General features: G+C 36.4%; 3 protein-coding genes across 17 annotated transcripts in view; 2 read left to right on the top strand and 1 right to left on the bottom strand.

Annotated features, from left to right (window-relative positions):
- IKZF2 (IKAROS family zinc finger 2) overlaps window positions 1-20535 on the bottom strand; it is a 170655-nt gene extending 150120 nt beyond the window's left edge. For 3 of the 15 annotated variants that reach the window (XM_054257911.2, XM_035305609.3, XM_035305605.3), the window contains exons 1-3: window positions 18891-19147; window positions 17308-17356; window positions 16431-16535 (exon numbers count right to left, since the gene is read on the bottom strand). In XM_054257911.2, coding sequence (XP_054113886.1) covers window positions 16431-16535; window positions 17308-17356; window positions 18891-18893 — 157 coding nt within the window. In that variant the 5' untranslated portion in view covers window positions 18894-19147. Of the gene's footprint in view, window positions 1-16197; window positions 16368-16430; window positions 16539-17307; window positions 17357-18853; window positions 19148-20151 lie in introns of those variants that run through there. The other 12 variants (XM_078328435.1, XM_035305608.3, XM_054257910.2 and 9 more) reach the window with 8 other exon arrangements.
- Window positions 1-24120, top strand: part of SPAG16 (sperm associated antigen 16) — a 1454415-nt gene that overhangs the window by 126974 nt on the left and 1303321 nt on the right. The gene's annotated exons all lie outside the window — the stretch shown is intronic.
- The window catches only part of LOC144576773 (uncharacterized), a 31912-nt gene continuing 27878 nt past the window's right edge, over window positions 20087-24120 (top strand). The window contains exons 1-2 of the mRNA XM_078329034.1: window positions 20087-20167; window positions 20351-20821. Coding sequence (XP_078185160.1) covers window positions 20087-20167; window positions 20351-20821 — 552 coding nt within the window. The remainder of the gene's footprint in view (window positions 20168-20350; window positions 20822-24120) is intronic.

The raw sequence follows: 24120 nt of genomic DNA on the forward strand, positions 1-24120 counted from the left end.
TCAGATAACCAACACATAGGGATATTAATTCACAATATATTTTAAAATAAACAGCCAATCTTCTTGAGAGACTATGATGTATAGGCACTGTGCTAGCTTCTGTGGAAAAGATAAATGAGTATTTCTTAAATTATTTCTTAAAATGTATTAGACACTGTGATAAAAAGCTTTAATGAGTTTATTAACCGTCACAACTCCAAGAGACAAGCACTAACTTTCCCTATTTTACAAATAAGGTCACAGAAACTAAAACACAGCACAGGCAAGATATAATCCCAGTCTGTTAGGTGCTAAAAGTCATGTTCTGTTTGCTACCCTCAGGCTGCAGAGATTACAAAGTTATTTTCCCTGCCCTCAAGGAGTTTCCAGTGACACAGGGTAGATAAGTTGTACTCAAGTAATTAAGTAATGATAAAACAGGATAGGAAGTGATAAAGGCATCCAAACTTTTAGAGAAGGGACCCTTGGATAAAAAAAGTTTATTTGGAACTAGGAACATACTGTCCTGTCCCTATGATAATAGTAACTCTGACCCGAAAAAGGTGAAACTTCACTCACGAAAATGTCTGTGTATGTGTACTCTCATGTGAAATCCTTTTAAACTGAATATTCTGTTTTCTCTTTCATTCTACACAAGAGGAAAAAAGGAATACTGCTGGGGTATGATATATGGTTCTGATAATTCCAAATAAGCAACAGAGACATGAATTTAATATAACACATATAGCACCATAAGTATGGAAATTCATAAAATTTCAGAGCTATACTGGGAATTCACTCACCTACACATTTAGTGTACAAGTAAATAAGTCCATTCTAAAAACTCGCTCTGGACAAGGTCACCTAGGAAGGTACACCAGGCAGCCAAGACTTGCCAGCAAGCACATCTTCTGAATTGCCATCCTCAAATGAAATGCATTACTACCACTTAATTACCATTTCAATTATACCCCTCCCAAACAGAGTAGGTTTATGTGTGATTCACTTTAATTAGGTAATTTTACTTTCATTTCTTCAGTAATTGATTTGAATACAACAGAATTAATAATTGCCTTATATCTGCATACACATTTCTTTTCAAACAAAAATTCTGAGTCTGTCTACCTAACAGCACTCAAACAGATGAAAAGCAGAAATACTCAGTAAGTGATCCAGATACGTTATGTTCCAGCCAATGCTTTGGACTAATTTTTAAAATTATTGTTGATTAAAAGCAAACTAAAAGCATGTCTTTCCTAGAAGACTATTTGATATATGTGTGTGGGATATGTTTCTTAGTTATTATGTAATTTAACTTTTTTCTCATATTCTTTTTATTTAACAATAAAATAGCAGCTATCATTCTGGCTAACTTACCATGGGTCAGGCAATGTTCTGGAAGCTATACCTATATTACCTCTAATGCTTACCACTTCTCTGACAGAGAGCAATACCCCCTTTTTACAAATAAAGCTGAGATTCCAAGAGATGCAATATCTGTCTAGGGGCCACACATTTGACATGTATTAGGTCTCATTTCTTTACATACCACAGAGGGAGAGAAACAGGAAAACTTGCTCAGTTCTGTAATTTTTAAAATCATGTTTATTGGACAGGTATGATGGGTCATGCCTATGATCCCAACACTTTGGGAGGCCCAGGTAGGCGGATCGCTTGAGGTCAGAAGTTCAAGACCAGCCTGACCAACATGATGAAACTCCATCTCTACTAAAAATTCTAAAATTAGCCGGGCATGGTGGCAGATGCCTGTAATCCCAGCTACTCGGGAGACGGAGGTTACAGTGAGCTGAGATCGCGCCACTACACTTTGGCCTGGGTAACAAAGTTAGACTCCTCCTCAGAAAAATAAAAAATAAAAATAAATATGTTTATTATTTTCCAGTAATCAAATGCTAAATACTATCAAAAAGGGTAGATTCCTCTGATAATGGTTGAATAAATATTAAGTTCAAGTTTTAATCAGTACATTCTATGCTTGATGGCAAAACTGTTTCAAAAAAGTACCTTACAAATAAAATGGCATTTTAATAGACTTAAAATTTGGTTTTTTTTAAGCAGGTTAAACTTATACCCTGATCTTTTTATTATTATTATTGATTGGCTTAGTAAACCTTTTCTTCAGCAATACTACACATATAAACTTCATCTCACAACTGATACATTTTTACTATAATATTAACACATTAATTTTTAAAAAATGTCTCAATGGGTAAAAGCCAACCTGGGCATTCTAAATCTCTAACAGAGTTTGATCTCAAGAAAGTCTTTTGAAACCCTCAATGCCTGTGTCTTAGACACTTCAAGAGAAAAATGGGAAAAAAAACAGATCAGAGGATAAAACCTGGATGCAAAACCCCATCTCATCAGCTCAATATCTAGTTCCTTCTTCATTGCCACCTCCCAAGATGGGGGTAGGAGGAAACAGAAAGTTCTTCTGGCAGCCTTATAGTCTCCCTAACCCCCTTCCAATCTCCCTTCCCACTGAAGTAAAGTAAAAAGACAACTGAGGGGCAAGACCAAAGTTTACCGCATTCATGATAATTTAGGAATACGAATAGTCACAATTATTTTTGCTAAAGATAAAAGCAATAGAATAGTCCAAGGTGACCATTGGTAACAGCACTGGTTTATAACTTAATATAAACTAATAACTAGGTACCACTAACTTTTATCCTGCTTTAATTGGCTAATTGTTCTAGACTCAAACCCTTAGGACCCCAGTTCTTCTTACCAATCTACTTCCATCTGCTACTCCCTGGCTTTCAAATATCTGAAGAAATATGCTTCTTTCTACTGAATCTAAATACCTATTCATTTAGCGTCTACCAGAAACCATTCTAATCTTATGCCACATTCCTCATCACTTAAGCAGGCAGCTTCCTTGATTCACTTATAAATTCTGATTTCTCTTTATTTATTTTTTTTGTGTGTGAAGAAAGAAAAAAGGGAGGAAAAGATCCTATTTTTCATTTGCTCTATTGCTCCCTCCAGCAGATCTACTAACTCACGTGGAGTCTGTGGATTGTCCTCCACTTCTGAATCTGTTATTTTTATTCTTTCTTTCTTCTTGATTCAGCTTTCTTCTATGCTCTCTATACTTCACAGCTCTGCTCTTTCTTTTCATAGGCCTTACCTTATTTTCACAGGTCCTACCTCCATTAGCAACATACCAGTTGTCTTGCTAAAAAGTTTCTCTTTAATAATTTTAATGTAAAAAGTAGCAATATTCAATGGAATTTTAAACAGATGAATATGAAAAAGAGACTAAGGCTCTTATTTAAAAGTAAACTTGTTTGTTATGTACAAGATAGAATTGAAAATCTATGTTTTAACTCATTCTACTCAGATTTGTTTTGCCATCAGATGCTACAATGTCTCCTTACTTTTGATATGTCATTTTAATTATATGTCCATTATTTAGTGTATGCCATTTCATGCTATGAATGAATTTACTCATAAAACAATTCAGAGTATATATAACATTATTTGGAAATTCCACTGTATTATAGCAACTAAGGAAATATCCTAGCCAAGTGTGGCGGCTCATACCTGTAAACTCAGCTACTCAGGAGGCTATGGTGGGAGGATCACTTGAGGCCAGGAGTTCAAGACAACATAGTGTCCAGCCTGGACAACATAGTGAGATAGTGAGAACCTGACTCTGAAAAAATTTTTAAAAATTAGCTGGGCATGGTGGCATGCGCCTGTAGCACCTGATACTTAAGAAGATTGCTTAAGCATAGGAGTTCAGGCTGCACTATGCTATAATTGTGATACTGCACTCCAGCCTGGACAACAGAACAAGACCCCATCTCAGGAAAGAAAAGGGAAAGGAAAAAGAAAAAGGAAAGCAAAGGAGAAAGGAAAGGAGAGAAGAGGAGAAGAGATTAGAGAAGAGGAAAGGAAAAAGAAAAGAGAGGAGAAGAGAGAGGAAAGAAAGAAGAGAAAATAAAAGAAAAAAGAAAAGAAGGCCAGGCATGGTGGCTCATGCCTATAATCCCAGCACGTTGGGAGGCTGAGGTAGACAGATCACGAGGTCCGGAGTATGAAACCAGCCTGACCAACATGGTGAAACCCCGTCTCTACTAGACAGCTTTCCTACTAACTAACATGAAATACAACCATTTGCTATAAAATATCATTTTACAGCAAAAATTAGCCGGGCACGGTGGCACGTGCCTGTAATCCCAGTCACTCAGGAGGCTGAGGCAGGAGAATCACTTTAACCCAGGAGGCAAAGGTTGCAGTGAGCCGAGATCATGCCACTGCACTCCAGTGCATGGACAACCAAACAAGACTCCATCAAAGAAAAGAAGAAAGAAAAGAAAGAAAAAGAAAAGAAAGGAAAGGAAAGGAACGAAAGAAAGAAAAGAGAAGAGAAGACAAAAAAAAAAAAAAAAAAAAGAATAGAGGGACGGGAACAGTTGCTCACGCCTGTAACCCAGCACTTTGGGAGGCCAAGGTGGGTAGACAGCCTGAGATCAGGAGTTCGAAACCAGCCTGACAACATGGTGAAACCTCGTCTCTACTAAAAAATATGAAAAATAGCTTGGTGTGGTCGCAGGCGCTTCTACTCCCAGCTACTCGTGAGTCGAGATTGCACCACTGCACTCTAGCCTGGGTAATAGAGCAAGACTCTGTCTCAAAAAAAGGAGGAGGAGGAGAGGGAGGGGAAGGGGGTAAGGAAGAGGAAGGAGAAGATGGGGAGGGGAGGGCAGGGGAGGATGCGGAGGGGACGAGGGGGAGTAAGGGAGAAGAGGAGAGAAAAGGAAAATTGGTTAAAAGAAAAAACCTTATATTTTGACTAAATCTATAAGATAATATTCAATAATTCTGAAGATAGCATTTGTATGTGAAAATACCCCTGATTTTGGTATTGATCATTGATGATAGCTACTCATTTTTATAAGTCTATAATTTCACTGAAATTTCAAAGCTAAACCAATGTAATCAGAGCTACTATCGGTTTTCTGGATCTACACTTTTAGAAAAAGGTTGACTGAATTCATTTGTCTTTTCTTTAAATTACACAAATAATATATAAATTTATTTTTTGTAAGAGATCTAAAGATTGTAGAACTACTTAGAATAAAATATAAAACATCCTGTTTACCCAAAGTAAACTATATCAAGTTTTGACATTTCCTTCTCGTTCTTATTCTTTGCTTTCACACATACACATGCATACACATACACATGCACACGTATGCTTTAAAAACATAAATGGCATTAGCATATATATAGAGTTGCATGAAATCAATTGTCTAGTAACCATAGGCCGTCTGGCTAAAAAATATCTTTTCAAATTTGTTACAGGTATTGTACTCAAAATGTAAGACCAACTAAAAATATTCAAATGAATCCCCCCAAAATTCATGCAAACAGCAATTGTGATAATTTATGCAAAAATAATTTATTTTAAATTGTGTTTTGTTGAGGTATGGGTATGTTTCTTTTTTGTTTGTTTTTGTTTCCAAAAAAATTAAATCTAAAACTATCATTAGGTCATTAATGTGTCATAATTCACATAGATGGCAGTATGTAAATTCAGACTTTGAGAACTTAAAAACAGCAGACTCACATAAAAATCTCATATTTCTTTTTATAGTTCTCAATTATGTCCAGACACAATCTATTGCTGCCTTGAAATCATTTTCAAAAATGTAATAATATAATATAAGTCATTTTATATTTCCAAATACTACATTCAAGTCAGTGTTTTTAAGGTGTTAATCATTTTAAAGCAGTACACAGAAATGATTAGGTACTGCCTATTTTTAGTACCTAAAAATTATTAAATAGCTCAATTTTCAAGCTTTGGATAATATATGGGTGATATCTGATCAAGAATTTCTAATAGAAATAGACCTTATACAATCAGGAATTAAACATACATCCTCAGCCCTAAAAACTATAGAAATCCCACTTCTCAGTCTAAAAAGTAACAGGTGTATTGGAAATAAAGTGATCTACTCAGACCATCTGAATATAAGCATAATAGCATATGTCTGATTAGAAGGCTTCTAAGATATTTCCACATGTAAATATTACTTATTAAAATGTATATTTTTAAACAATAAAACAAGGATATTCAGACCATCTGAATAATAAGTATATTGGCATAAGTCTGATTAGAAGACTTATAAGATATTTCCATATGTAAACATTACTTGTTAAAATCTATATTTTAAACAACAAAACAAGGATATTGATGTAATCGACCATAGTAGAAATGTTTTATATACCCATAGAAGAAATTATGCCCCTTTAGAACTCAACCAGAAATTCTCACTGTTAATTCAACTGAAACAGAGTAACGTAGTACCCTAGCACTTCAAAATATGATCAAGCCCTGCATGTTGATGTCTTAGTAAGAAGCAGGTAGAGTTGACATAGTCAAGTGTAAGGAGAACTACAGCTTCAATGATAATGAGAGCAATGACAAAAACGTCAAAAGTGTAGACACCCAGAATGTTAATTTATTAGAACGTGACTTCACACTGATTAATTATACACTCATCAAAATATGTGGAGTGCATAAGAAAAGCTAATTGAAGCATTCCATCTTGTACATGCTACTAAAAACAGTTTAAATAAGTGATAGAGAACTGGCTTTAAAATTACAAGTATATGGAATTAAATCTGTAACCCTAAATGTGCTATATTAATATATTAATAGTAGTAATGAAGATGATGATGGTGGTATCATGGAAACATCTACATTAACATTAACATGGATTCCACTGAACATAGTTGTATAAAATCAGAAAACATAAGAGCTGTTTAGAAACTTAGAGATCAGCTTTTGAGACCAATTTGAAGATTACAAAATCTTTTTTAGAGTGAGACATTATAAAAATAATGCATACCCAAATAGAGAATTAAGATTAAACACAAGTAAATTCAGATTTTGGATTATTTAACAACTAAGAAATCAAGTTTCCAAATTTTTTCAAGTAGGTCAGAAGCATATTCTTTAAATAGACATATGTAATATGCTAATCTTAAGTAGTTCTTTCATTCAACAAATATTTACTGGGTTCCTACAATGTGAACAATGGATATTCTGGGGATGAAGAGGTATGACCATTTTCCTCAAAGATTCACATCTGGAAAATCTGATTAATTTCTTTATAATCTATGTGTGGCCCCCAAATAAACCTACATGCTTTGAAAAGTCACTTAATTCACACTCAGTGACTAAGACATCTTTCCTATTAAGTAACATGTAATACAACCATTTGCTATAAAATCTCATTTGCTGTCAGATAGCTTCAATAATTTCATGACACTGGTTTGGTGTTTTTTTCCTTCTGACCTATAAACTGGAAGTGCGTCTATATCACCAGCTAACTTAAGGTATCTTTCTCAGGTGGCAGTGCTATTTTCCATCTTCATCTAAAATAGATATTAAAAACTTTTAAACTGCTGACCACATCGGCTATTGAGATTTCTGTGAATGGAAGTTTGAATTTATGGCAATAGTAGTTGAAGGAAGTATCCTTTATGGGCATTATAAGATTGTCTTCATAGAGTTAGGCTATAAAATCAACACTTTACAAAGTAAAGCAGAAATATAAATCACATTAAAGAAAATGAATGGATCCCAGGCCAGAAAAAAACTGGTCATAACCTGATTGTATGTATTAATATAGGTTAAAGACTTGATCTAGAGGATTTAGCCAAGGAAGCTGAGAGTGGGAGGGAATGACTCTCAGAAGTATTTTGGTTGAACATAGATCTTGGGAATCTAAATCCATGTTCCTTCAAAGGAGAAGGAATTGGACAAAGGACTTCAACCATAATTATCCTAATGGCAACACCATCTCTATTGTGATGCTGAATATATTAGGCTCTCTTAGTCTGATGCCATTAAACATTTGAATTATATAACTAACTCCCTTTGTTCAGATTCCTTGCTCACTAAATGACCTTTACTGATTACCCATATAGGTCAGTTCACAAGAACAAAATGATCTGGTCAGGCCAACTAGAGTGATACAGCTTCTATGTTTGTTGGTTGGGAAGGGGTGTGTGTGTGTGTGTGTGTGTGTGTGTGTGTATGTTTATTTTTAATTAACGTCTAAATATAAATTGGCAATCGGATTTTAAATATCAATTTCATAAACTTGTTTAATGTCAGTCAACTTTGAGATACAGATTCACTCTAAGTGTGCCACAAATCTAGTTTCAGAACTTGCAAGGATGAGTACCAAATCCTGCATTATAAATAATTTTATGGGGCAATGTTATCCTGTAAGAACTGATCTAGGCGGCTGGTTGCCCTTTTGTCTGTTTGACTGTACCTCCTCAAATTTATACACGTTTGAAAAACTCTTGGAGGTAAAAGATGAGAAGCAGCTCATTAATCTATAATGGATACAAGTCATTTAGCACATCACAGTCATTTACTTCTAAATGTAATAAGCAGTATTATGATCTTACAACAAAATATCAATTCATTTGAACCCTTGAAGATAACATCTGAAAAACACCTCAAACATATTTTTGAGCCCCAGTACCAGCAGTGCATCATACACAGTAAGTGCTTAATAAACATATGCTTGATCAATAATCAAAAGATGAAAAATATCTCCCTAGAGGGAGTTCTGAATCTCCACATACAGGAAATCTCAGAAGAACTATTTCTAGCATTAACATTGATTTGGAATTCTATGGTGTCTTAGGTAATCAGCACTTATATTTTTAAGATGAAATTCTATAATAAATATTTTAGAATAGGTATGTTAATTAAGATATATGCTATACTTTCCCCTCCAGGTAACCTCATCCCAAGGGGCATAATGTTATATTTTTTAAAAATTAATTACATACAAAATCATTTTAAAATAATATATATTGTATCTGCATATTTAACTAAAAGTCTTCAAAAAGGCTCTGGTGAGGAATATTAAATCCTTAGCTATTAATGTGGCAGAACTGACTAGTATTTAGCTAACAACCTGTAATAAGTATATAATATTTTCAGTAACATATTTAATTATAAAGAAACAAGTTACAGAATAAAGACAAATTGTTAGAGAAGAGGCACTAGAGTATATGGCATGCATCTGTCTTATGATTTTTTTAAAAAACATAAAAGTTATGATATTAGATATACCACAAAATGTTGAAGAGCTTTTTGTCCAAAAATCAGTAAGTCAATTAATTCAACTTCTGAGACTAGCATAGAAGGATTCCATTAAGCAAAGAGTTTATTGAAGCTGTGCACACACAATTCAATATAGAATTCTCATTTAATGGGCAATTGAGGAAATAAGGCCACTGATCAAATACTGAGAATTACTTAGACATGAATGTTTTTAAAATGTGGTATTAAACTATTGCTAAAATTATACAGGCAGAAAAGTAACCAAACCATTGGGTAATACTAGTTTTCACTAATTAGGAAAATTCATACTTCAGTCTATAACCATGTGACTAATTGCTATCCCCCTCCCAAATTGTACCCTACGGATGCTTCAAACCAGAACTGAATTAAGCTAAATCTTTTCTAGGAAACCTGCTCCAGTATTTGCTATCTTCACTGACAGAACGTACCACCATCTATCCAGTAACATAGAGGTTGACTCTCTTCTCTCCTTAATTCTACTACCCAAGTACTGTCTACTTTAAGCTGCTAAATATTACTTAGATCCTTCTCGTTCCTTTTTATCCCACTACTGCTAGCTCTCATGACTTCTCAGTCAATCATTGAAACAGACTGTTAAAGATGCATCTGCCTATAGACTGTCCCCATCCACAATCTTTTTCTCCACACTGTAGTGAAATAGATCCATGTCAGCCAAAAAAGACTGAAGTCACCAACTAGGCCGAGGTGGGTGGATCACGAGGTCAAGAGATCAAGACCATCCTGGTCAACAAGGTGAAACCCCGTCTCTACTAAAAATACAAAAAAATTAGCTGGGCATGGTGGTGCGTGCCTGTAGTCCCAGCTACTTGGGAGGCTGAGGCAGGAGAATTGCTTGAACCCAGAAGGCGGAGGTTGCAGTGAGCCAAGATCATGCCATTGCACTCCATTCTGGGTAACAACAGCGAAACTGCATCTCAAAAAAAAAAAAAAAAAAAAAAAACCACTGACTTCCATGAAAATGAAAGTCAGGTTTACCCTCATACAAGATATTCCATTAACCTGCCTTGATTAACTCTCCAGTCATTCCTTGCCTCAAATTCTTAGACTTCAAGTTTACAGTCTAGAAATACCAATTTGCTTGTATTTCCCAGAATACTGCATGCTATTTCTCACCTCTTATTGTGGGTACATTATTTATTGAAAAGGCCTTCCATGTCTCCCCTAAATACTATTCATTTAATAAGTCTTGGCTCAAGCCGTCTAAACTAAAAACATCTTTAAAACATCTAAAAACATCTTTCCAAACTAGCACCATCTCTCATCCCCTATAATAATCGAGACACTAAGCTTACTACAGGAAAATGCCTTATTTAATGTCTGTCTGTCCCACTAGAGTATGAGTTCCTGGAGGGAAAGGACTATGTACTATTTATTCACCTTTGGATTCACCTTACAATACCTGGTACATATGAAGCATCTCACAAATATTTATTGATCAACTAGAATTGAACAACAAAATGTCAAATGCTTACAATTAATAATTGCATTTTAAGCCTACTTCAAATTTGAAACACCTAAACTACTACACTCAAGTGCACAATCGACAATTAAACCAACAATTTTATTAGGAATCATCAAGTGAGAATTTATGGTACTACCAGAAACATCAAATGAGGTTACATTTTACATGAGGATTCTGTAAGAATTGATTCTCCATAGGAATAGGTTACCCTTTCAAGAGAATTTTTTTCTTTTTTATTTGTAATGACTGGTATATCTGGATCACCAATAATATGCAGTATTTGCTTTATATATAATCAAAACCGCAAAACTATACTCAGGAATGTTGAGCACCACCCCCTCCCCGAAATTCTTCAATTCTGACTTATAGACAAACTCTACTTCTTTCTTAACCAAAATCTTCATAGATGCTTTAAATAACGAAGGAGTCCTGCTTCAATTCTTACCCTAAATTGTCAGAAATCCCTATCTCTGTTCCCTGGACCTGTGTAATAAACAGGAAAGAACAAAAGACACAGATTTCAAATAGATTTGGATTTGAAAACACACTCTTTTCCTTATGAGTCATAGGTCCATGAAAAAGTAACTTGACTGTTCTGAGTAATAGCAGCAGTGATTATTTATTGTGTCTTAGCATGTGTCAGAAGTTGTGCTAAGCATTTTGCATATATTGTCTTATTGAAAACTCACAACAGCCCATTGAGGTAGGCATTGCTTATCTCCATCCTACAGATAAGGAAATTGGAGCTCAGAGATGTGAAGTGACATGCCCAAGGTCACACAGCAAAGCAGGAATTTTAACCCAGGCCAGCATAACTGCAAAGCCCATATTTTTAACCACTCATAATCTACTGCTTCTGAGCCTCAGTTTTAAGTGTTATAAAATGGAGTAATTACTTGCCTACCTCACAGAATTGATGTGGAGACAAAGTGAAATAGTAAGAAAAGCATCTAATATACTAAGTGCACTCAATAAAGGATGGGATGCTCCTCTACCTTCTCTTACTCCAGTGGTGATTATAACGTTTATAATAAAGGAAACCGTCCCTAAATAATCTTTACCTATATCAAAGCAGAGATATACTGAGTCTCAATTAATTCACAAAAAGAAAATGTTAACAGGTCAACGAATATATTTGACATAAACAGATATAAAGAAAAAAGTAAAGAAAAACAACATATTTTATCTCATTTTAGGACTGGAACTGTGCTATCGATATTTTCAGATATGATAAAAATAGGTGAATATTCAAAATATACCAATATATCCAAAGTTAGGAGAGAAGAGCACAGAACCCAGAGATGAAAATTCACTACAGCTTACAGGAAGACTCCCGAAGAGAACATAATGGATGATGATACATTTTTTTTTAAAAAGATACTTCAGCAGAAAAGACAGATTTTAAACAAAGATAGAGACAACAAGGATAATCTTTTCACCGTAAGTTGTTTTGTTTTTTGAAAACAGACTTTAATTCACATACGAAGCAGCCTAAAAAGACGGGGAGTGAGTGGAATGAAGTGCAAAGAAAAATTACAGCACTTTTGCTGTTATTTACCAACAAACATATACCTCCTTTACTTTCCTTCCCCCCTCTTTTTTTCTCTTTTGGAAAATAGTTATGACACTTATCTCTAATTGCTGTAAACAAGTTAAATCAGAACTATTTTTACTTAATTCCCTAATAAAGAAGAACTAAATGTAAAGTACATTGGGTATATACACAAACTTAAGTACAGTGACTTAAAACAGCAACATTTTACATCAAGCCCATCTGGTGTTATATTAGGGTGTGTCTTACAGAAATCCAACCAAGGGTGACTGCCAAACTAAGCTACAGAAGACAACTAAGGAAGCTGATGAGTCCCATAATATAGGCTCTATTTCAAAAAGTACACTACAACACCCTCTTGAAAAGATTATCTGATACCACTCCACCCTCATAAGAACACTCTTCTGTTTCTGAAATATTGTTTTTGTCACAAAAATATGGCCGAGCATTGGACACAGCAGACACCCTGAAAAGGTGACATTGTAGAGATAACAATTATCTAACTAACCCACAAGATAAGATCATAATTTTATGTCTCAATCCTGATAACTTCATCTTTCTGCTAAGTTCTCTAAGAGGTAAATTGATTTCAAGTCTCAATTTCCACATATGAAAAATAGAGATCATAATATACTTCTGCTTCACTAGATTCTAAAAATGGAAACTAGCTGAGAAAAAAGTTAATGTGAAGCACTCCGAAAAGAAAAAAATAGATTCCCTGACCTGATTATTGGTCAGAGCCTTGTAAAACTAGACTTACTACTTCTTCCGATTCCATACATGCCACCTGGCCATCAGACTGATAAATAGCATTGACTGTAGAGTTGATCCACTTAAGAGCTTTAAAGTAATAGAAACAAATTTTGCATCATGATGTAACCATTTAAGTAACTACCTGCAAGGCAAACTTATACATAAACATTATAAAAAATAGATAAGAATAATAAAATTAATTTTAAAATGTTGAACTTTAAGCAATTTTCAAAATAGTCAGCTGCCAGTATAGAACGGCCTGAAACCAATACTCAACAACTATGCAAGAACTGAAAACAAGCTAACCAAGAAACAGAAGGAAGCACAAAGTAAGTTTTTCATTTGATGGGCCAAAATACAATATGGATTATTTCTATATTGTTCTGAGATGTCTGTCTCAGATTCTTAACTCCCAGATTCTATTTTTAAAATCACTTAACACTGTGTATTTCCAAAAGCCATCAAGGCATATACTGTCATCCCTGACACTGAAGATTGTCAGCAGACTCAATATGTACACTAATGATCTCAGGCAACAATGCCCATCTTCTTATCAAAGAGATCCTATTTCAGAAGAAAAAGTTTAAAGTTCTCTAAGAAAATTCATTCAAAACCATAGGAAGTAGTCATTATAAAATGTTAGGATCACTAATACCTCTTACTTCTTCTTAAGTTTATCTTACATGCTAAATTTTAAAACTCAAAACTGTCAGGCATCATAATATAACATTTTTAGTTCTCTCCCAGGTCGCCAGTGCTCTATTCTAGCATTGTCAAATAATGATAGTTGCTGTCATTATTTTTATACAATAGCTGGCAGCAAGTTGCACAGAAACCCTTCATCTTAGAATAGTTACCAAACAGCTTAAACAAATGCTGGGACCTTACAGTAGTACTGACTACCTTCCTAAAGCCAAAATAAGTGAGCTCTCATGCCTTATTGATAATTTTTCTGGCCAGAATGTTAGCTGTTTTATTTTTTAAAAATATTTTACTTATTTTTTTTTAAACTGTTTAAAAATAACTTTTTTCTTCCCTACAAATATATTTCCATCCTCTCCTTCCTGCTACTAGAAATTATCTTAAAGGTTTTCACGTTTACTTTTAGCTTTAACACTTTCTATCAAAATTGCAGTTCTGTTTTTAGAAACAGCCACCCTCCAGGAAGTATATATGAAGATAATAAAAAATGCAGAAAATAAATAAGCTCTTTTCGTTTAACAAAGTCAACAATGCATGTAAAAGGATTTAGGAAAACCAGTGATCTCAGACACAAGTGATCTGACAGGCCAGATGCACACAAAAATTATTCTAAGTCACGAAAAAATATCAGAGTGACCAATTCTAGGTCTCTTGTTTTAATTAATAGACAAGAGTCCCTCTCTATCACCATTTGCTTTGGCAGTCTAAAATGCTGATATTCTCCTAGATCTAACAGAGAGGAAAAATGGGTATCTTCTCCATCTAACACCTAAGTGGGTAACCTAGATACTGTAAATAGAGGCTACATAAAGGATGCAAGAGACAGCTCTGAAGTGAGAGCCAAAATATTTAACCTGCAACTCTTTGGAAAAGAACCTGAAAACATGTGCAGCTTAGCCAAAAACTGTACTAACATGGAATTGCCACAGGCTAGTAAGTTAAAAAACTCTCTACCAAACATAAGTTTACTGTTGTTGGGTGAGAAAAGCTCAAATGTCAAAAGCACAGTGCTTATTTGTTCAAATTGCATGCCTACACTTTGTAATGTTTATTTAAAAAGATGAGTGAACTGCCTTTCTGAAGCAAAACCAGAATCAAATTCACAAATAAAGCAGCCAGTTAACCAATTGACAAGCATTTTCCTGTGGTTGTGTCTAGGGGATGACAGTCAAGTCTCTGATTAACAGTCACTCCCTAACCTATACATGCAATGTTTCTAAAGCCAATTGCTAACTAACAGAAACTACATATTAATCTCTTTTTACTCTTTAGGAAATCATGTGAGTTATCTGAGAACGAAAAATATATTATACCAAAGAACTAGTATATTGAAATGTAAAAACTCTATTGCCTAAATTATAGTCATAGTATAGTTTTTATCAAATAAATTAGCAAAAAAAAAATGAATGTAAAAGATTCATTATGAGATTAGCATGATAATTTAGTATACATTCACTCATTAACTTTACTAGTTTTTTCTTTCTAAATGATAAAGGAATTATAAGGACTGCTTCTTAAATCATCCTCATTACTTAAAATAACTACAACTTTTAAATAAATAAAGCAAACTCAAATAATTTAATCATAATTTCAAGTCAATAACTAAGATTACTTAAAGTTAATAAATTGCAAAATGTATTCAATAGTATTCTATATGAATTGCTTATAATTCAGTAGTCTTTCCTAATTATTAAGCTTATAGCTTTATAATAACTTAGTTTCAAGAGCTGTTAGAACTAAAAAGAAAAAGTTGCTCTCTCTGGATACTCAGAATGGACTTACGAATATGCTCATAATTAAGTAGATGATTCACTTCTCTTAGTTATTAAATCTTCAGGGAGGAATAAATAGAAAGAAAATGCCTTTCCCTCACATATTGCCAAGACAGAAAACTTGTAAATTTAATTACATTTACATATAAGTCCAATGTTCTTTCTATACTATATAAGAATAAAATATAAATTGAAAGTACAAAGAAAAAAATATTTCAAATGACTTTTGAGTAAGAGTAATAAAGCACTTGCACTTGATAACTAAACTGATAAAACATTATAATTAAGAAAAAAATCATATTCTTAATAAAGGAAAGTATTTTGTCTTCTGTCACTGACAGCATGTAAGTTGTTTTCTTACTACATGAAAACAATGTATCAATACATTATCAATACAATGTATCAATAAACAACCCTTTATCAAAAATAGTAGCCAAAACTGTCTTTTCCTACAAGTTCAAAACACCTTTCCAAATTTTATCAGTTCTTCTCTGGACAAAATGCTTTCATCTTCATTAGAGAAATGGATATAAATAAGTTCTATAAATTTTCAATTACACTTCACTTCCAGTGCTTTGGAGAAGAAACTTTCACATTTTTTTAAAGCAAGTAACACTGTAATACTACTACTGACGGTTTAGCTTTCTATCAAGGCAATATAAAATTATTTTATTTTTTAACTGTGAAGAGTTCTTTGGAACCGATATTTCCACATTTTTATCCAACAACAACAACAACAACAAAATCCAGTCATAAACCTGGCAAGTGAAAACAATAACAAGCAAATTCTAACCTTTCTTACCTGATACAGGTAAGCACCAGCTCCCAAATGCCACCTTGGGATAGTTCAGACTAGTAAGCAGGCTCATGTTTTATAATACTAGAATGAACAGGAATAAATCTGTGTTGTTCTTTCTTTAGCAAAATCTATAACCGTAGCTATACCACAATGTGAGAGGACCCCACACACCTAACAAATTCAAGTCTGTTGCTGGAGAAATAGAAAAAAAAAAAAATCATAAAATGAAGACTTACTGCTTGTCATGTGACTTGGTGAGGCATGCTGTCCATTGGGTGTGCTTGAGGTGAGGTCAATTGCCATAGTGGAGTGCTCTCTTTCGGGTGAAAGCTCATTGTCACCTGCTTTCACAAAATAAAATTTTTTGGTTTCTATTCAATGTCACATAAAATGTAATTACTAACTTTGCTTTATATACCCAATGGCATGCATAGCCTTCAAACTGTAAGGTAATACATTTTTCCCTTAAAAGAAACTATAAGGAAATATCATTTAGAAATACAGTTGAATGAAATGATGAAAAGCCATAATCAACCCACAATAAAAAAATTAATAAAACTTTATCTCAATACTCTTATGAAGCTGCTGATTTCTAAAGTATCTTTTAATTTAAAAAAATGCTTTTCTTTTAACATCTTCTTTAATTATTAAGCACACAGCATTTATAATGAGCATTTTCCAAAATGCTGGCTATCAGAGAGAGGTGGAAAAGATGGGTAGCTATAGAAATGTCAAGTTAGGAAAGCTAATTCTCTTTCACGTAATAAAAATTAAGTTACACTGTAGTAAATATTTAGTATACACCATATTAGTAGACATAGATGTAACCTGACCTATTCTAAACTTACAATAAAGTAAATTTTAAAAAGTAGGAAAGTGTTAATCTGATAGCTACTATTAAGTATACTACTTAACTTAGTATATTTCTATATTTTTTTCTTATTTCACTTCTGTGCTATTATTTTCTCAAACTCATTCAAAGGTAAAATTGTCAACAGATAGAAAAAAAGAATGCAGAATTCTTAATAAAGTTTCATAATCCAGGAATTAAAACACAGGTAATACAAAGGTAACTTTATTCCCAATAACAAATTAATGAAAACGAATACTTACACGTTATATAGCCATCAATAGCCTCTGTTTCCATAGTCAAAGTGCAATGCTGCAAAATAAAAGATTATATCCTTAATACAATGATTCCTTTCAGTATCTACCATTAAATTTTTTATTTATCTGATGCTTCAAGCAGTTAGTCCATGTTGCTGCTGCAACCTGTGCCCAGAAACATACTACAGTGTACTACTGTATGTGCTCATTTGCAAGTCATTGAACTCTTTCTGCAAATGATCTGATTCCTGCTGGAGATAGGATAGGAAAGATAAGTGTGCTGTGAGATGGGCTAGAGCAAAAAAAGAAATGACTCTCTTGATCAAAACTTTCTGAGTTTAAAGAAAAAATAGGAGGTACACCTCAAATGTGTCAGCTTTAACTGGGATTTAAGTATTTTACCATTCACTACTTCCCACAATCACACTGCAGTTTGAGGATTTCCCCAGTATACAGATAGCTCTATTCACAATTGTTGCAAGTTGGTTCATCATGTTCTAATAGGGAGGGGGAGGACAAACAAACATAAGAAAACAAAACAAAACAAAAAACTTAGTTGCCCAACGGTGTCTTGAAGATTTCTACCGCAGTTGGCCAACTCCCTGACTTGTATTGACATTTTAGCCTACCCCAAGTCCTCTGTAAGCACCTGTTCAATGTAATCTTAATTTCCTGCCAGACCATGCTTGGATACAAATGCCAAGCCTACTTAATACATTCTGATTTTGAAAATTTCATAAACTTTGTTTGTGCTGGAGGGAATTACTTTTAAAAAAAACTTTGGGCAATTATTCTCATGCACAAATGACACAAAACAGAACTTAATTCTCAGAAACAAAAGTAAACTATATGAGATGACACCCTCTAGCTTTGATTCACGTAATGAGAAGATCAATAATCTAATTGTATTCTGTGGGGGGAGGGAGTTTAAGAATTGACAAGTCCTGAGAAGATTTTTACTTTCCCCGCCCCCCCACCCCTTTGGCCTTGGTCCTTTTTGCCTTTAGTTTCAAAACTCTCACTGCACCAGCAGCTAAATTATTCACAATGAGCCATTTCTGTATTGATCGCCAAGTATATTTAGCCCTGGCTCCTGGAATTTCTCCATTACTTACTGGAAAACAGGCAGCTTCACTTCTTGTCTCCAAAACCACTTCCCTTCTCCCTCCCCTCCCCTTCTACACCACCACCCTCCCTTTACCCCCCCCCAAAAAACTTTTCTTTCTTTATGGAATAATCAGATCAAATTCCCAACTCAGTCACTACATAGCACTTAAATTTCAACCTGCTGTACTGTTATCACATTCTTTTAAATTATGATTACATAAGTCTTTAAAGAAAGAGATCCGTAAACTTGAAAAGGGGAGCAGTTTCTTCGGATATTTTACAAATGCGCTTATCTCTTTAAAATGTACACATTTAACACACACATATTAAAAAGAAAGAAACGTCAGGGAGAAGCGAAAGAAGGCTGCCCCATCAATGAAATGGTTATTAACCCCAGAGAAGGAAAGAAAAAGAAAAAGGAGAAAGAGAAACGAAATGTACATACAAAAGAAATTGTCCTTTGATTAAAAAAGATTCATCACCATTTCCAGCTCTGTCGGGAGATCTCAGCTTCTTCTAACCCCTCAAAGAGGAGGTGACAATGTCGGGCTGAAGATAAACGGAGGGAGAAAGAAAGAAGTTTTTTGTGTTTCCCCCTTCTCTCTTTCCCTCCCTTGCCCCCTCCAAGCCAAGCCCCCTGCAGAGTTCAAGGGGAGGAGGAAGGAAAAGCACTTTACAGGTGGGTCATTCCAAGCCCAAATCCAGCAAACAGATCGGCTGATAAACAAAACCAAGAAATGAGAGAGAAGGAACACCCCCCTTCTCCTCCTCCTCCTCCTCCTCCTCCTCCTCCTCCTCCTCGTCCTCCTCCTCCTCCTGCTTCCACCCCTCCCCCTCGTCCCTTTGGGATGGTCTAGTAGGAAAAGTCACTCAGGAATGGCACCACGTACTTTCAGGAAAGAGGAAAAAAAAAGAGAGAGAGAGAGAGAGAGAGGTCAGTCAGTGCTATAGCAATGCGATTAACAAGAGAAAAAACTTGATCCACCGGTTCCTTAAGAATCGACCAAAAGCTAAGACAAGAAAACTGAAAGAAAAGGAGTGGGGGGGGGGGGGGGGTAGAGGGGAGGGACAGTCAGGCAGAACCCTGCTAGGAACCTAGGCCAACTTCACAGGACTGGTTTTGGCCTTTGGCAAAAAAGAAAGAAAATTAAATCTTAATTCCATCTCTTTCACCCATACTAGAACCTGTCAAAGTGATTTAACTGCTGCCTTTGTATATGTGTCATACCAGGTTTGTTTTTTTTTTTTTTATTCCAACAGGATCTGGATATTACCTTCTATCTGGACAGCTGCAATTTATTCCAGCTTACCCAATATTTGTTCTTGGAATTCAAGTTAAAACAAAGCAAAACAAGTTCAAATTCATGACAGGTATAGAGATGAGAACTGATTAATCGATTAACATCCCAGAAACAGACTACAAGGAGGGGACAATAAATTAAGGCAGAGGACATCATTTTCAACCCGATTCCCTGAGCGTCCTTTACAAAAATCATTACCCTAATCAGAGCCACAATCCATCCATCCCAGAGAAAAATACCTACATTATTATTATTACTGGTTAACAGCAACAAGTCATTTGATCATATCACAGTGCAAAACGAGATCCTATATAATTACACTTAACTTTGAAAACACTCCCCCCTTTGAAAATCATACACATATTTATATATAATCTATGAATCAGAAGACAAATAAAACAAGAGCTGTTCTTCACCACGCAAAAGCCAAGCGGAGATTTACCTCAGCAGTGCATGCAGTAAAATAATCCCATCACCCTTTTGTTTGTGTTTACTGTTAATGTGTCCTCTGTCTTTCTTTCTTTCCTGTGCCTAACGTGTGTTTGTGCACTGCAGTTGGTGGTGGAAACTAAGGCAGTGGATCTGTAGCTAAGGGTAATCCTGTTTTTACTTCCTCCATCTTCAGCGAGGAGCAGGGTTAGCCCGGGACAGCTGGTCAAACCCCGAGAAACCGATCCGGTGGAGCCCGAGCACATCTCCCCCGCCGGCCGGGCTCGCGCAGACGCCCGCGGGCGGAGGGCGGGCTGGTGGCGGCTGCGGCGGTGGCGGCGGCGGCGGCGGCGGCGGCGGGTGGCGGGCGGCGGGCGGCGGAGCCCGGGGCGCGGGCGAGCGGACGTGCGTGCGCGCGCGTGCGTGTGTGTGTGTGCAGGGCCCGAGCGCCTGTGCGGGTGTGTATGAGAGCGCGTGTGTGTGCGCGCGCGCGGGCTGGCGGGCGCGTGTGCGCGTGTCTGCGCGCTCAGCCGCTCGGCGCGCTCGGCAATCGATTACAGGACAAGTGCTGCCCCGGCTGCTTCGCGACGGGCGCAATCTCTCGCGCCCATCCGTGCGCCCGGCCGCGTCGCCCCCGGTCCGTAGGTCCCCGGACGGCGGACCCACCTCTGACGGGGGCCCAGGTAACCCGCTTCCCGAGTGTGCCACGACGACCCCCAACCCCTCTTCCCTTGTCATAATAAATCTCACGTTTTCTGCTGGCAGGAAAGGAAGGCTTGGAACGGTGAGGGCACGTTCATTTCGGCCGCGTGAAGTTTTCTTTCAAACTGGGGATTGGTGGGGGAGGCCGGGAGAAGGAAGCGGGACGGCGATCCTGGCGCTCTGCGCGGAGTCTGGGAACCCCGTCCGGGCCGGAGTCGGGGAGTGTGCGTGGAGCCCTCTCACTCACTGGGCTCCGCTGGTAACTCTGCGGCCCCATTTCGGAAAACGCACGGCATAGACCGGGACACCAGGCGGGTTAAGAGGGGTCCTCGATAATAGACAGAAAGACGTTCAGGTCTGAGGTGAAGCTCAACTGTTACTATTTTGAAAGTGCTTTAACAGTGCAATTTAAAATTAAAGTATTTACTTGCTTCCCCCCCCCCCCGGGGCATGTGCCACGTCCCCCAAAATCAAAGGAACAGGTGAGGGTCCAAAAAGTTGCTACCCTTGAAGTGTTGCCTATCACTATCAATCACAGCTGCTTTATTTGGAAAGACCTTAGGTGAACCGTCAAGAGAAAAACAAATGCATATTCTTTCTACAAATAGCATTTAGTATCTTTCTTGACCACATTTGTAAAAAGAGGGAATAGAGACTTCTATAATTAAAGGGAAAAGGAAAATGAAAGGAGCTGAAAATAGTGAACAGTGTAGTCTGGGTGGCTTAAGTTTGAAAACACATGAAATTATCAGGGCTGCCAAACGGCGTTTCTGAGAAACCATATCACAGATTGTGAAGAAAATCAATGCTGGAAGAGAAGGAACAGGCACCATTCTCCTCCTCCTTTGAAAAATCCCAGAAATAGTTGCTGAGGTTTTTTTCTGCTGAGAAACAATATATTGAAAAATCATCAAGAGTACCTTAAGCACCACTCTGTAGGTAATTTTGGATAGTGTGTTTTCTTTACATGTTGACGTAGGGAAGGAATTTATTCACATCGACACTAAATAATGAATACCATATAACTTGTGTGATACTGTAGCTTTTATAATGAATTACTTCTTAAAGTTTTTCCCATGCAGTGTGTTATTAAACAATTGTAACGATAGTCTCTTCTTGTTTAACCATAGAAAATGGTAGTTAGTGTGACACAGCAAACAAGATTAACAAATTTTCATTGAAAAGAAATTATTTGGGCTCAGGCTTACAATATCATTTGCTGATTTTAAGAAAAATCTGCCGTTCCTGTGAGTTATATGTTGGCAAAGCAAATATTTAACGGGTTGCCAATTATCTAACTAAAATTAGTTGGGAAAGTCTGAAAGTCTGAATAGAGAGCCAGTATGTCATTCTAATCATCCCAAAAGATAGCAAATATTTTAGTCTTACATTACCTCAGAAAATCTATATGTTGTTTAAATTTCTAAATGCCCAATATATTATGGATAACATAACTTTTATAAATTGTAAAACTCAGCCTAAGTGTTTAGGAATCTGTAGAGTTATAGAAATCCTTGAAAATATGAAATAAAGATAATCGAAATTAAGATGAAATGTCTTTGATAGATTACACAATTTAATTATTTGGTAAAAGAGGATCCATTGTGAAATCTAAAAGATACATTTTCAGGTACCCCAAAGTTACCAAGTTGATGTAGTCCTTGCCCTTGGTTTATTAGAGCTTAATTTCGCTTCCTTGAAGGCTGTCCTTTTCAAGAGGTAACGTTCATTGCCTCCCTAGTCACCAGAGGCACACTTCCTCCCTCTAGTGGCTAAGCCTTCGGACACTTTACATTCTGTCACCCTGCCTCCCCATGAATCCCAGATTTTGGAATAACAAAGATCTCATGAACACCTGGGAGAATCAGACCATCTTGGCAAATGTTTCCCTCTTTTTAACATCCCGCATTCCTTTCTTATTTGCAGATTATGGTGTATCTAACTCATCCAGAGAAATCAAGATTACATTTTCATACCAAGATTGGGGGGTTTTATCTCATGTCTATGGAGTCTGTAGTCCTAAGATTCACAATGCATTCCACTCATGGGAAAGAACCCTTGTATAAACTGTAGTAATTCACTTTGTTCAGAATTTCTCTGGGTAGTTTTGTGGTTTTGTTGAGATGGAGTCTCACTCTGTCACCAGGCTGGAGTGTAGTGATGCGATCTCTGCAATCTCCACCTCCCAGGGTGAAGGGATTTACCTGCCTTAGCCTCCTCAGTAGCTGGGACTATAAGCACTCGCCACCATGCCTGGCTAGTTTTTGTACTTAAAAAAAAAAAAAAGGAATCTCGCTCTATTGCCCAGGCTGGAGTGCAATGGTGCCATCTCGGTTCACTGCAACCTCCACTTCCGGGGTTCATGTGATTCTCCTGCCCCAGTCTCCTGGGTAGCTGGGATCACAGGCACCTGCCACCACACCCGGCCTAATTTTTGTATTTTTAGTAGAGGGATTTCAATGGCCAGGCTGCTCTCAAACTCCTGACCTCAGGTGGTCTGCTTGCCTGGGCTTCCCAAATTGCTGCCATTACAGGCGTGAGCCACCGAGCCTGACCTCTCTGGGTAGTATTTTGATAGTAGAGGGTGCATTTATTTCTGGTCTTTGCCAGAAGACATAGACTGTACACATTTTTTAAAAGTATGTATATAACTATACTGTGCATTAAAATATACCACCAGGGCAGTGGAGTACCACGTTCTTTGGCCACTGTATCCAGTTGGAGAGTTAAGTTTTTATTATAGGGAAGAAGTGATGCGGTGGGGAGGAAACGCACCCTCAACCCTTATTTTTCATGTAGCTGGTTCTTTCTGATTGTCCCATCCTACCCAAACTGTTCTTTCCTACACCAACTCCTATCATAGCACCTTGAATATTTCCTTCATAACATATTTTGTAAATATTTTATTAATGTGTTGAGTTTTAAAGTAAAATCTGTCTTTCCCACTGGGATATGATCTTTTGAAGGGCAGTGATTATGTCCTGTTAATCATTGTTTTCTCAGAAGTAGCACAGTATTTGTCACAAGTTGGTACTCAATAAACATTTATTAAATGAATGAATATGGAGGGAATTATATACTCAGCTAGCTTTCATGTATTAAACTCTTTTCAAAGTAGAAAGGACAGAAAAGGTCGGATTTCAAAGATACATGCTGATTTAATAAAGAATTTGGTCAAATCTTGGCTTATAAGTCATATTAGAAATTTCCTTAACAGGTCAGCTTTATCTTGCAAGCCATGCAAACAGTCTGAACCTCTTGGTAAATAACAGTTATATTA

This window comes from Callithrix jacchus, chromosome 6 (genome assembly GCF_049354715.1).
Source record: "Callithrix jacchus isolate 240 chromosome 6, calJac240_pri, whole genome shotgun sequence".
Taxonomy (NCBI): Eukaryota; Metazoa; Chordata; class Mammalia; order Primates; family Cebidae; genus Callithrix; species Callithrix jacchus.